General features: G+C 45.2%; 1 protein-coding gene across 1 annotated transcript in view; it reads left to right on the forward strand.

Moving 5' to 3' along the window:
- Positions 1–13,399, forward strand: part of GLP2R (glucagon like peptide 2 receptor) — a 50,192-nt gene that overhangs the window by 19,929 nt on the left and 16,864 nt on the right. The window contains exons 5-10 of the mRNA XM_025428790.3: positions 502–608; positions 2,255–2,408; positions 4,326–4,485; positions 5,467–5,527; positions 6,923–6,992; positions 11,915–12,003. Coding sequence (XP_025284575.2) covers positions 502–608; positions 2,255–2,408; positions 4,326–4,485; positions 5,467–5,527; positions 6,923–6,992; positions 11,915–12,003 — 641 coding nt within the window. The remainder of the gene's footprint in view (positions 1–501; positions 609–2,254; positions 2,409–4,325; positions 4,486–5,466; positions 5,528–6,922; positions 6,993–11,914; positions 12,004–13,399) is intronic.

The following is a 13,399-nucleotide window of genomic DNA, read 5'->3' on the forward strand; positions in this document are numbered from 1 at the left end:
AAAATTACCCTCTGTTCACAATCAGGCTACCCTGGGACTCGAGAAAATATCCTATGTTTTATGGGGTCTTCACCTAAGTGGTCAGGCATGAAAAATTATTTTAGGAGGGATCCAGGTGAAAATCTGGCCCCATCTTCCAGAGAGATGGACTCCTACACTCTAGGGACAGCACACTCAGGGACAAGGAAACCTGTCCTCCTTTCTAAGGCACTCACTTGTTCTGGGCACAATTCTTCCATAATACTGTGAATTATGAAGCATCGATGCTGGGCTGTAGGACCAGCCATGGAGGTGAGACCTCCCTAGTGAGCATTTCAGTCCATCAAAGCTCTTTAGCCTCTGAGATGTGCCAGAGAGCAGTCTAAGCTACCCTAAGCTACCCTTGGGTGTCAACAAGGCTATAGTGCATGCCTAGACCCTTGTCGTCCTGGTCATGGAGCTGGGGGGTGGAGATCATAGTTGTCTGGCTTGTGGTCAGAACTGCTCTTTGTCTGTGCACAGGTGGAGCACCATGCCTTGTTGTCGACTTTGCAGCTGTTGTACACTGTGGGGTACTCTCTCTCCGTCATCTCTCTCCTCCTGGCACTCACTCTCCTCTTGTTTCTTCGGTGAGTGGAACTCATGCCTGCACATCTTCAGGTGCCTGGGATTTGCTCATTGGCTCCCTCTAGAAGGCAGAAGACTGGGCTGGCTGATGTCATGGCCCATCAGAGCTGGAAGGGATCTGAGAGAGTCTCTGGTCCATCAACTCCATTTTGCAGGTGGAGGGGGAAAGGATATCAGAGGTCCAGTGAGAGCCGGATATGAGAGGTCCCTGTCAGTCACAGAGTACAGCTGGAACTAGAATCTGGGATTCTAAACTCTACTTTAGCCTCTTTGGGATCAGATAACCTCCTGTCTACCTTGTCCTACCAGAGGCATGAGTTTTAGAAAAGAGATTAAGAAACTTCCCCAAAGCAAATTAATGTGAGAGAGCTGGGATTTTAATCCAGAGCCCACAGACTCCAATTAGCTATCAATCATTTGAGTGCTTCCTCAGTGCCAGACACTTTTCTAAACACGTTACATGCAAGTCATTGAAATTTCTTCCTAATCATTGAAATTTCTTCTAATCCTAGGAGATTAGCATTATCATCAGCCTCAGGTTATTTTTAAAGATTTTTAAAAATTTATTTATTCATGAGAGAGAGAGAGAGAGAGAGAGAGAGAGAGAGAGAGAGAGGCAGAGACAGGCAGAGGGAGAAGCAGGCTCCACACAGGGAGCCTAATGTGGGACTTAATCCTGGGACTCCAGGATCATGCCCTGAGCTGAAGGCAGACGCTTAACTGCTGAGCCACCCAGGTGTCCCAGCTCTGTTTTGTAAATGAGTTGACTGAAATTTGGAGAGATCAAGTAACTTGTCCAATGGCATGCAGCTGGTGAATGATGGTGGCGGGCTGGCAACCAGGCAGTTCAGAGACTGAGCATTTCCATTTCCTTACGTTGTTACTCAGAATCCAAAGCCTGAGTGCATTTTGCTAATATCCATTTTGCTAATCATATTTTTAGAAATCACCCAAGTGAGATATTTATGAATCCCCTAGGGAGCCCTCTGAGGGCTCTCGGCCTTCATTCAGCAAAGTAACTGAATATAATGCAGCAGAATGAGCATTCGATGCAGGAGGTCTAGATGCGCACTCTGGGGGATTGAATGCTAGCTCCAGAACAGCTTCCCACCTGGGCTCCTCTAGCCCCAGGTCTGGCTCCTTAATCCCAGGATATTCTATGGCTCCTGGAGCAGAATCATGACCCTATGCCCCATCCAGAGACCAGTTCTTGAGCAGTGGAAGAATTCTAGAACCTGTACCCTCTGCTATCCATGACCTCCTCCACTCACCTTCCCAAAGTGCCAGAAGCAAGCCCAGAGGACATAGCTGCCCAGCCCTGGAGTAAGTTACTTTAGCTAAGCCTGGGTTGACCAGAGGACCAGAGGTCAACCTCAGCTCCACCACTTCTCTAGGACTTTGGACAGCTGACTCAACCCTTTTGCCTCAATTTCTCAATTTTTACTCAATATGTCAGTATTATCTCCATTTTCCCAATGAGGTAAATGAGGCACAGATAAAATCACATAACCCAGCCATGCAGCTCTGGAGTCTATACCATGAATGCCTGCCCTCTAGTGATAGTTGCACAGGTGTTTCAGGCACACACCTGTCAGTCTGAACCATTCTTTCATGAGGGAAGACAACTGGTTTTCTTCTTCCTGCACAGAAAGCTCCACTGCACACGCAACTACATCCACATGAACTTGTTTGCTTCTTTCATCCTGAGAGCCCTGGCTGTGCTGGTGAAGGATGCCATCTTCTACAACTCTTACTCCAGGAGGCCCAACAGTGACAAAGAGTGGATGTCCTATGTGTCCGAGGTATGTCCCTCCCTACCATAGCCTCTCACCTGGCGGATCAGTACTGGGAATCTTGCGGTGGGAAGGTGGGACTGGGAAGGGGAAGGGGGAGGTAAGGGGGTGTCAAAGGCCTTCTGGTTAGAGAGGCATCATTTTACTTTAAAACAAATCCCAAAAACCAAACCAAAAAGCCCCCCCAAACCTCCCAAGAGTGGGGCAGGTAAAAGACGTCAGCATAGAAGAGTCCACCACAGGGCTACTGTGTGCACTTGGGTGGGAAATTTCTTCATATGTGAACAAAAGAACTGTACAGATGAGCCTTTATTATTAATTATTCTTTATTATTATCATTATCATTATTATTGCAATTTTTAAAAGCAGCAAAGCTTTTCCACATTGAAATCTGCTTCTGTTGGGATGCTTTTTCCTTTATCTTATGAATAATGATTATAGTAACCTGTTAAATTAACCTGGCTTTCTTGGAATAAATACAACTAGGTTCTGATGTATTACTCTTTTCTCTAAAATGCTGGATTCATTAGCTGATGCTGTGTTCTCTTTAGCATTCTCTCATCTGCACCTGTGAGGAAGTTACTTTTCTTCTGAAAAAGATGATAAAGTTTATGCTGACCTCTTAAAACAAATTAGACTTGTTACCTCTTTCTCTATTCTCTGGAAGAATTTAAGATGAATATTTTTCTTTCTTACATATTTCATAGATCACTCCAGTGAAGCCTTTGGAATCAGAGTTTTCTTAATTGGAAGGCTTTTAACTATGCACTAGTTTTGACTTGTATTCAGGTTCTCTGTTTATTCTGGTGTCAATTTTAGTAACTTGAGTTTTTCTAGGAATGCATGTACTTCCTCTAACTTTTCGAATTTCTTGCCATAATACTGTTCATAGTTTCTTAAGATCTTTTTAAGGTCTGTTGCAGCTTTGGAGGTATTGCTTTTTGCATCCCTGATATTGATTATTTATACCTTCATTTTCTTTTCTATCCTCTTGATCATCCTCACCAGATGTTTTTTGGTTTTACTAGACAAACTGTAGAATGAAATTTTAGGATTGTTAATTACGTTTATGTGGTCTGTCTCATTAATTTCTACTTTTATCTTTATGCTTTCCTGCCAGGTTTTTTCTTTTTTTTTTCCCCTCAAATATTTTATTTACTTATTCATGAGAGACACACACAGAGAGAGAGAGGCAGGGACATAGGCAGAGGGAGAAGCAGGTTCCCTGTGGGAGCCCGATGTGGCACTCGATCCCAGGACCCCGGGATCACGCCCTGAGCCAAAGGCAGATGCTCATCCGCTGAGCCACCTAGCTGCCCCTGCCAGGTCCTTTCTTTAGGTTAAATTTGCTGCTCTTTTTCTGATGTGATAGGTAGGATAATTGATTTTTCAGCTTGTTTCTTTTTTTAATTGAGTCATTTAAGGTTGTAGGTTTTACTCTAGGTGTGGTATTAGCTGCACACCACACCTTTTGATATGTAGTATTTTCCTTTCATTCAGTTCAAAAATAAGTTCTAATTTTTATCATTATTTCCTTTTTGTGATTCACAGGTTATTTAGAAATTATTTCTTCCTTTCCAATCATATGAAGATTTTTTTTTCTTTTTTTTAGTTTCTAGTTGATTTGAACTAAGATCAGAGAACATACCTTTCAGTGTTTCCTTTTGGGAAATTGCTGCTGGTGCATTCTCTTCATTTTTGTTTGTCTACACAAATCTAGAAGGTCAAGGAAGAGGCTGGGCTCTGAAACCTACAGAAAGCCCTCCCTCGCATTTTGGTATTGTTGCCAGCCTTTCTGAGATAGTAAGCAAATTTGTGTGGTGAGACAGGGAAGAGAGAGGGCTGTACATGGGGAGGCCCTTCTCCACCTTCTTGGGTCCATATGAGAAGGTCTGGCCTCACCCTCGGGTGCTCTGTCCTTCACAGATATCTGCCTCCTGCCGCTCGGCTCAGGTCCTGCTGCACTACTTCGTGGGTGCCAATTACTCATGGCTGCTGGTCGAAGGCCTTTATCTGCACACGCTGCTGGAGCCCACAGTGCTCTCTGAGAGGCGGCTGTGGCCCAGATACATGCTGGTGGGTTGGGGTGAGTGACCTGAACCCCCAGCCTCTTCTCCTAGGGGCCCATCAGAACATAGGAGCTTGATAGAACCTTTGGTTTCCCAGCTGGAGGGAGCATCTGGGACAGATAACTCTCCAGTGAAAAGATACTCATGAAAGGGGTGTGTGTGTACATGTACAGATACAAATAAGCACTATAGACCGCATGCATACTTTCAAAAATCAACAAGCTTTTTTGTACAATTAGATGCTCTCCCTCCTACCCTGTCCCCAGCTGTAGTGATCTGCTCAGGCTGCCATAACAAAATGCCATAGACTGCATGGCGTAACCAACAGACATTTATTTCTCACAGTTATGGAGGCTGGGAAGTTTGAGATCAGAATGCCAGCATGGTTGAGTTCTGGTGAGGGCCTCTTCTTTTGCAGACAGCCGCCTTCTCACTATAGCCTCACATGATGGAGAGAGAGAGAGAGAAAGCAGGCTCTAATCCCATCATGATGACCAATACCACTCCCACCTTCCAAACCTAGTTACCTCCAAAGATCCAGCCCCCAATGATCACCACATTGAGGGTTAGGGCTTCAACATGGGGTTGGAGCAGAGGACACAAACATCCAGTCCAAAAACGCCAGCTCAGTCTTCAAGACGGGGTCTGGAACCCCTGTTGCCACAAACTCTTGGAGAATGTGAGGCTCTGCAGGATTCAGAAGAAATACCGGTGGCCTACCATTTGGGAGATTTGGGTGAATGTTTTGGATTTACTCTGAGCTGCTTTGCAACATGTGGCAGGTGTTTTCTCCTCTCTGCTTCCTGGTTTGCCTGACGGTAAAACAACAGATGGGTTCTGTGTCACCCTAAGTCTCTTCAGCTCTCAGCCTGCGGTTCTGTGATATTTGGGCTTTTATACGTTTTTACCAGATGGTTTTGGCTCATCAGGGTGGGGTGGGAGGCAGGCAGGTTTGGCCAGTCAGATCCTAACTGCATTTCCCTGTTTTCTTCCCCCAGCCTTCCCGCTGCTGTTTGTTGTACCCTGGAGTATCACCCGTGCACAGCTGGAAAATACTGGGTAGGAAATTCACCCGCTCACACATTTCCATGAGCCAGGAATTCCAAGATATGCCCAAATACAAGGATTGACACCATTTTCCCAAAGAGAATATCCACCCCCTTCTGTTTTGGCTAGCTAGAATATACTTAGACCTGTAGATAAAATAATCAAAGACCTTTCTTGTAATAATTAGTTTGTTAGCTTAGTTACACATGCAAGTTAGCACCAAATTAGCTCAAATTAACACACAAAAAAGTCACTGCCTGGGGTGGCGATGACCTTCAGTATGTAAAGATATGGGTACAATATTGGTTAATGTGTCATTGTTCACAGTGGGATAAAGAGGAAGCAAACTGAAATGGGTAAAGGTGGTCATAAGGCACAAACTTCTAGCTATAAAATAAATAAGTCCAAGAGATATAAAGTATAACATGGAGACAGCATGGTGAGTTAATAATACCCTGTTGTACATTTGAAAAGTGCTAAGAGAGTCTGTTTTAAAAATCCCTATGGCAAGAAAAAACATTTGTAACTATGTGTGGTGATAGACGTTAACTGGGCTTATTGTGGCCCAATTAACATCTTGCCAAGATATATACAAATACCAAGTCATTATATTGCACACCTGAAACTAAGATGGTGTTAAATATCCGTTATATCTCAATTAAAAAAAAAAAAACAACAACCCAAAACAAAAACAAAATGCCTGAGCATCCACTAATATGGGAAACCATGAACAAATTGTGGCATGCCTATATGGTGGAACTTTATGGAGACTACTAAAAAACCAGGTTGGTTCCCCATCATTTGGCTTCTAGGGATTGAATCTCAACAGCACATTGGTAAGCCTGCTGCCCACAATGTATATCGCGTGACCCTATTTCCCCCTTCCAAATAATCACTACCAAAACATCCTGTATGTGTAATTAATAATTTATTTTTGTATGAACTTGAAGAAAAGCGTGGAAAGTCCCATGCCATGTTGTTTGCATTCAAAGAACACTTTACCATTAAGAAAAGTTGATGGTACCATACAAATAGGAGGGGGTTGTAATCCTGTTTTATTTTCTCTCTCCCACCCCCAGGAGAATCACGGGTGGGAAATCAGTCTTAAGTATGAGCACCCTTTTTCCAGAGGGCATGAGGCTGTTCATTCAACCATGTCTCTGGTTTTGTTTTTTAAAGATTTTATTTATTTATTTGACAGAGAGAGGGAGAGAGAGAGCACAAACAGGGGGAGCAGTAGGCAGAGGGAGAAGCAGGCTCCCCACTGAGCAGGGAGCCCAGTGTGGGCCTCAATCCCAGAACCCTGAGATCGTGACCTGAGCCAAAGGCAGATGCTTAACCAATTGAGCCACCCAGGTGCCCTCGTGTCCCTGTTTTAAGTCTTCTCCTGCCCACTCTTTGCCGTAGGTGCTGGGTAACCAATAGAAATAAGAAAATCTGGTGGATCATCCGAGGGCCCATGCTGCTTTGTGTAATGGTAAGGACCATTCCCACTCCTGCTTCTTCCTCCCTGAGCATGTTAGCTGTGGGGGACCCCGCTCCCCCTCCCCTGCCACCCAGCAGAATTCTCTGACTCAGAGTGAGCCTGGGCCAGTTCCCTTGAGAAAAGGGGTGGTCGAGAGTCGTGAGCAGGGTGTGTTGAACGAGAAGGAACAAGTTAGAAGCTTATCCTTGCTCTGGTTCAGGATTCCAATGCAGGGTTGCATCACAGGCCTCCTTCTCCCTGGGGCCTCATGCTGTATACAGAAACCTGTAACCAGCTCAGTGACGCTGTATGGGACTAAAGAGACTCGTCCTGAGACTCAGGCTCCCCCTGCCCCCGACCCGCCGTGAGCATCCTTGTTACCACAGCTGGGCTTCTCCCACCTCCCCCAGACTGGGTCTGCATCCATGGATCAGCATCAGGGCTGACGTGAATGAATGCTATGCGGGGTTTCCATACATCCCAGCTGATTTTATCTGCTGCCCTCTTGACTTTCTCTCTGTTTCAGAAATGACAATGTAACAATCCCGAGAGTCCAGATGCTCTGGTCTTACATGAGGCATAGAAATTGGAGAATTCACATCTTCTTCAGGATATAAGGCTCCACTACTTAAATTAACCTGTTACCCTTGGGTGTACATTTAGAATAGAACCATCCCAGAATAAGATATATTCTTATATCCTAGTCTCCTCTGCTCCCAGTAGAAAATCCATAAAGCTTTGATTAGTCCAAACCTTCATGGACAGCCTTACAAAATACGTACACTATGCAGGATTGTTCTATCCACACCGTAATTCCTGGAGGTAATGGATCAACCAAATTGAACATGCAGCTGAACGCTTTTTTTTTTAGCCAATGAATTGAATGAACCATCTGTTGACTTTATGAAGTTACAAACTCAGATTCTTTCATTCATTCCTACTGAATCTCCTCTGATAACTCCAGGACTTGGCAAAGCTGAGAAGTCCGTAAAATTAGTCTTCACTGGTATTGTCCGTTTTTAGATCTTCTGTCTCACCAGGCACCCAGGGGCTTTCTGTGTCTCCCAAACATCTCATTTTCATAGTTTCTTCCTCTAAAAGTTGCAGTGGGAATCTCTCCATACCCTGTGCTTTCCTACCCCCTTATACCTTAGCTTTGCTGCATCACATCTTCTGTTCCCCATGGTGAAAGTGGGTCAGATCATAAGTAGTGACTGAATTACTCATTGTTGTAAAAATGAGCAAATGGATGAATAATAGATGGAAAAAGCCCCCCCCCCCAAGTGTTCCTATCGACTGTGTGATGTGTACACTTCATCAGGGTTCTGGGGATGAAGTATCTTAACCCTAAGGAGCAGCTCTAATGATAGACATTTTAGTCCACACAGCAGGCCAGGTGAAGAGGGGACAGGGGTAGGTGGAGAAGTTTAGGGGTAGATGAAGCTGACTTCTGAGCCCCCTACCATGTTAGCAATTGCCTCTGCCAGCCTCTAAGGGAGGCAATTGCCTCCCAGGCCTAAGCACAGGAGCTGGGGTACCAAAGAAGTGTCACCAGGAACGTGGTATCTGATAATGCATTCTGCACTGTCTAGGACCTGAAAGGGAGCCTTACATATTTGGGGTCCTGGGTCCCCATTCTCATCACAGAATCTAAGAGGAGTTGGCTGCGTTCTTAAAAAATGTCCTCACTCAGTCTCTTTTCCTGCTTGTGCACACATGAAGAACAGTGTCATCCAAATGGGCCTGCTGACTCTTGTCTTGTGGGATGCCTAGGTGAGCACAAGCTCCATGGTCAACCAGGCTGATGTTTCATTCCGTGGCATTGAGGAGCCATATGGCCCATTGGTTGATGCCCATTTTCTCATGTCTGGTCCCTGGAAGACACAAAAAACAGAAAATCCACATGCTCCTCATCACAACTCTTCATTTCCTAGGGTACAGTCCCAATTGAAATTAATTTGCTGAAATAACGTTCCTTTCCCCGGTTCAACTTACTTTGTGAGAAAAATGCCTGACTTCAACAAATCACTAAGCCAAGGACACAACGTTTTCTCTTTGTGAGGAAAAGCAGATATCCCATTAAAGAAATAAATTACTTGGTTGCATTTAGTTTGTATTTAAGTGTTCTGTTACTAAATACTCTTTGGCTGGGAAGCTCCATCATTCCTGCTGGCTGGTGGATTGGATAAATAGTAGTCTCTTGCCTGAAACCGTAGTCTGTTAGTTTTGAGCACTGATTCTCCTGGGCTTGATAAGGCAAGTCACAAGAGGTACAGGTTGGATTCTGCAGCTTTTGTTTCACTGTGTGTCTCCAGGGTTTTATTTCCAGGCAGGAGGCATTGGTCTTGTGCTGGTTCAGTGTTAGTGGAGACTTTCCGCCATTAATGATCACCCAATCTCCAACTCTACTGGCTCTTTCCTCATCACCTGGAGGCATTCTCAACTCTTTTCTGTTTTAAAAACAATATCAGAGAGGGTTACAGAACATGAGAGATTCCTAACTCTGGGAAACGAACAAGGGGTGGCGGAAAGGGAGGTGGGCAGGGGGTTGGGGTGACTGGGTGACGGGCACTGAGGGGGGGTCACTTGATGGGATGAGCACTGGGTGTTAAGCTATATGTTGGCAAATCAAATGCCAATAAAAAATATATACAAAAAAAAGTTTAAAACAACAACAACAACAACACAACTGTTGGGTAGCCTGGTAGCGGTTTAGCTCTGCCTTCAGCCCAAGGCGTGATCCTGGAGACCCGGGATTGAGTCCCACGTCAGGCTCCCTGCATGGAGCCTGCTTCTCCTTCTGCCTGTGTCTCTGTGCCTCTCTCTCTCTCTCTCTCTCTCTCTCTGTGTCTCTCATGAATAAATAAATAAAATCTTAAAAGAAAAGAACAACTGTAACCCCAAACCTCTTCCAGCCCTGCATGTAAAAGAGGGGAGAGACGTTGTCCCCATTCTGCATCCCTTGTTGCTTACTGTTCTATCATTCTGCTTCCCTTCACAGCCAAGCCTCTTCAATATCATCTACCTCTTCATGTCTAACTCAAAAAGCAAAGCATTGCGATCTGGCTCATGCTGCCACCTGTGAAGTGCACCTTTTCTCAGCTCCTTGTTGCTAAATGCAGTCTTAGTTTGCTTAAATTCCATGTAGTGTTCACCTTCTTAAATTCTTACAGCCATGAGCTTCCAGGACACCACTTCCTTGTGATCTGCTCCAACTGCCCTGGCTACTCTTTCTCCATCTCTTTTCCTGCCTCCATTTCCTTTCATCACAAGGTGAGTCTCTTAATTAACCCTTTATTTCTTTCAGTCTACCCTGCCTTTCTGGACGATCTCACCTCCTCCAATGCTGGCTCCATTCTCCAGCTGGGACTTCTCTGCTGAAATCCAGACATAAATATCTCACTGCCTTGGGCCATCTCTTGTGTCCACAGTAACTAGAGCTCTCCTCATCCCCCTGCACCTGCTCTCCCTCCTTCATGTTCTCACTCTCAGTGAATGACATGACAGCACACTTGAGATCTACTGAGAAACTTTGGATCATCTTTGACCTCACATCCAACCACTAACAAATTAGGCCATTTGACTCAAACTCCTTAAGACTTTCAAATCCATCTCATATTCCCCATTGCTGATGCACCACAGCTGTGGCTTTATATCACCTCTCCATCATTCTTTCCTGTCTCCCCTATTCTGGCTTTGCCTTCCTCTAATCCATAATCCCCACAGCTGTTGAAATGATCTTTCTGAATAGAAATACAAATCTGATCAAGTAACTCTCCTGCTTGAGATTCATCACTGGCTCTCCATTGCTTTCAGAAGGAAACCCAAACTCCTCTGTGTGACCTTGAAAGGCTCTGCAGGCGCTGGTTCTCTCCCACCCACCCCCATTCAGTCTTACTCTTCACAAATCTCATTCTTATTCTCCAAGCCCTCAATCACTTGCCCTTCTACTTCTCCAAGAGCCTCACAGTGTCTCATGGGGTTGCTGTTAAGGTGTTGGCCAGAGCTGCAACCATCTGACGGCTTGACTGGGGCTGGAGAATCAGCTTCCCAGGTGGCTCATACACATGGCCAGCAAGTGGTGCTAGTTGTTGGTAGGAGAACTCAGTTCCCCAAGGTGGGTCTCTCTGCAGGCTACTTGAGTGTGCTTTCAACATGGCGGCTGGCTTTCCCCAGAGAAAGAGAGAGAGAGAACCAGGTGGATGCCATCTTTTTGAGGACCTACCCTAAGAAGTCACATAGCCTCACTTCCACCATATTCTTTTCATTTGATGTACATAGCTAAGCCTTGCTTACATCTCAGAGGGAAAGAGGGAATTAGGCTCTGCCTTTCTAAGGCAACAGTGCTGAAGAATTTGCAGACATATTTAAACATTTCTACCAAGGCTGACAATGAAGGGTCGAACTGTCCCAGCCCATGACAGGTGTGGAATCTACTCTAGGGAAAGGAGAATATGTGCTTTCCAATAAACTCCATGGCAGCAAGAAGACCTCAAGTTAGACATCAGTAGGGCTGCAGATCTTTACAGAAGGTAGGCTGTTTACATGAAGAAAAGATGATTTTCAGGTAAAGCTGTATTTAGTACCAGCTCAGTCACTTGCTGTGTGTGCAACTTTGGGAACTGTACTGGTCTCTTCCGTGTCTCTTGTATCTCCCATGCCTCTCCTTTTTCTCATTGTATCATGACATAAAAACAGTGTGGCTTTTCAGAATATTATTGTGAAGATTAAATGAAATAATACATGGATGTGTTGACATGGCCTTTGGAAGAGTGGGGATGGCCACTAGCATATACTTCCTGAATGGTCAACTGCCACATTTCCCCTGGCTTACATGGACAAGGACCCAATGGCCAGGATCAGGGTGACCTTGATATTCATAACCATGTGGAGTCTATATCACTTATTAACCCATATCTACTTTTTTCCCCAAGGTCAATTTCTTCATCTTCCTGAAAATTGTCAAGCTTCTCATTTCAAAGCTCAAAGCCCATCAAATGTGCTTCAGAGATTATAAATACAGGTGAGTGGCCTGAGGTCAGCACTAGATGGTCCAAGATTATTTTAACCCCTTCAGGCTGTTCTGAATAATGTTCTGGGGGAGGGGCATGAGCTATATCGATATGTCTGTTTCCCAAGATGAGCGTATCAAGAAAGGAACCTCTGAAAAAGGTGTCATGGGGTCATGCAAGGCTTTTGCCACTGTTGAGGACCTTCTGGCCCCATGGACATGAAGTGAGTGGTCAAGGGTATGCACATTCCCCGCAGCAGAGAACTTAAAATGCCCCTAAGAGTGGATAGTAGAGCCATTTGGTTGAGCCAAAGAGTGGCTCTAAGGGTAAGGATTTTAGTCCACATGGCAGGTCATAGGCAGAGGTGTGAGTGAGGATGGGTGGAGCTCTGTTTCTCTCTCACTAACACTAAAATTGGACCTGACCCAGGTGTGCTGGGAAGGTATTTTTTCCATTTATCTGACAAATATTTAATGAACACCTACCATGAGCCTGGACCTGTGCTTGGAACAAAAGAAAGATAGTATGTGGGCCCTGTCTGCAAGAAGAACATTCCAACTCCCAAAAACTAGTATTTTGGTGTGAACATATGTCAAGAGGGCTGATGCTGGCCATGATCCCAGATCTGCTGAGTGACCTTGGGCAACATACTTGGCCTCCCTGGGCCTAATTTCTTGTGTGTAAAATGAGAATGTCACAGGAGACCCATCTCTTGCTTGTTAGGAAGACCAAAGAAGCTCATAGATGTGGGTTCTCAGTCTAATTGGATGTGTGAGTGGTCTGCCCAGGATCCAGACCCCAAATCCTATCTACCTAAAACCCTTCTTCTGGGAGTTCCCAAAGGATATAAACACGTATGGTTCACCACTGACAAATATATGCTATAATTGGCCCAAACATTTTGCAACTCACCCTCCCATCCTGAAGGCACTTGGGCTGGCTTGGACAACACAGAACCATGCCGACTTTCTTGGCGCCTCTGGTGGAGAACTCTAAGTGGCTCAAAGCTTCTTTGGCTCTTCTCCCAAGGCTGAGCCTCTAACTGCTCTCTGAGGGTGGAGATCTAAAACCATGGTTAGAGCTGCTCTAGTCTTCCCATCATGGGTCCATTCAGGGAGGGCAGGACTCTCACTAACCAGGCACAGGGGACACTGAGGCATCTGGGAAACCCGACACAGGATGGCACTGCCCAGAAACAGAAACAGGGAGTAGACAAATCCCAAGACACCACTTTCCATTCAGACTGAGAGTCTACACCCTGCTTTTTTCTGCCCTCAAAGCCCACCATGTACCATTGGGGCTCCCCATGCTCCAAACCCATAGGGTCCCCTAAAGAAGCTTTCCATTCTAGCTGCTTATAAGCATCACCTGGCAAGGCAGCCAAAAGCATGGACTCATGAGGCCTTC

This window comes from Canis lupus, chromosome 5 (assembly GCF_003254725.2).
Source record: "Canis lupus dingo isolate Sandy chromosome 5, ASM325472v2, whole genome shotgun sequence".
In the NCBI taxonomy this organism is placed as follows: Eukaryota; Metazoa; Chordata; class Mammalia; order Carnivora; family Canidae; genus Canis; species Canis lupus.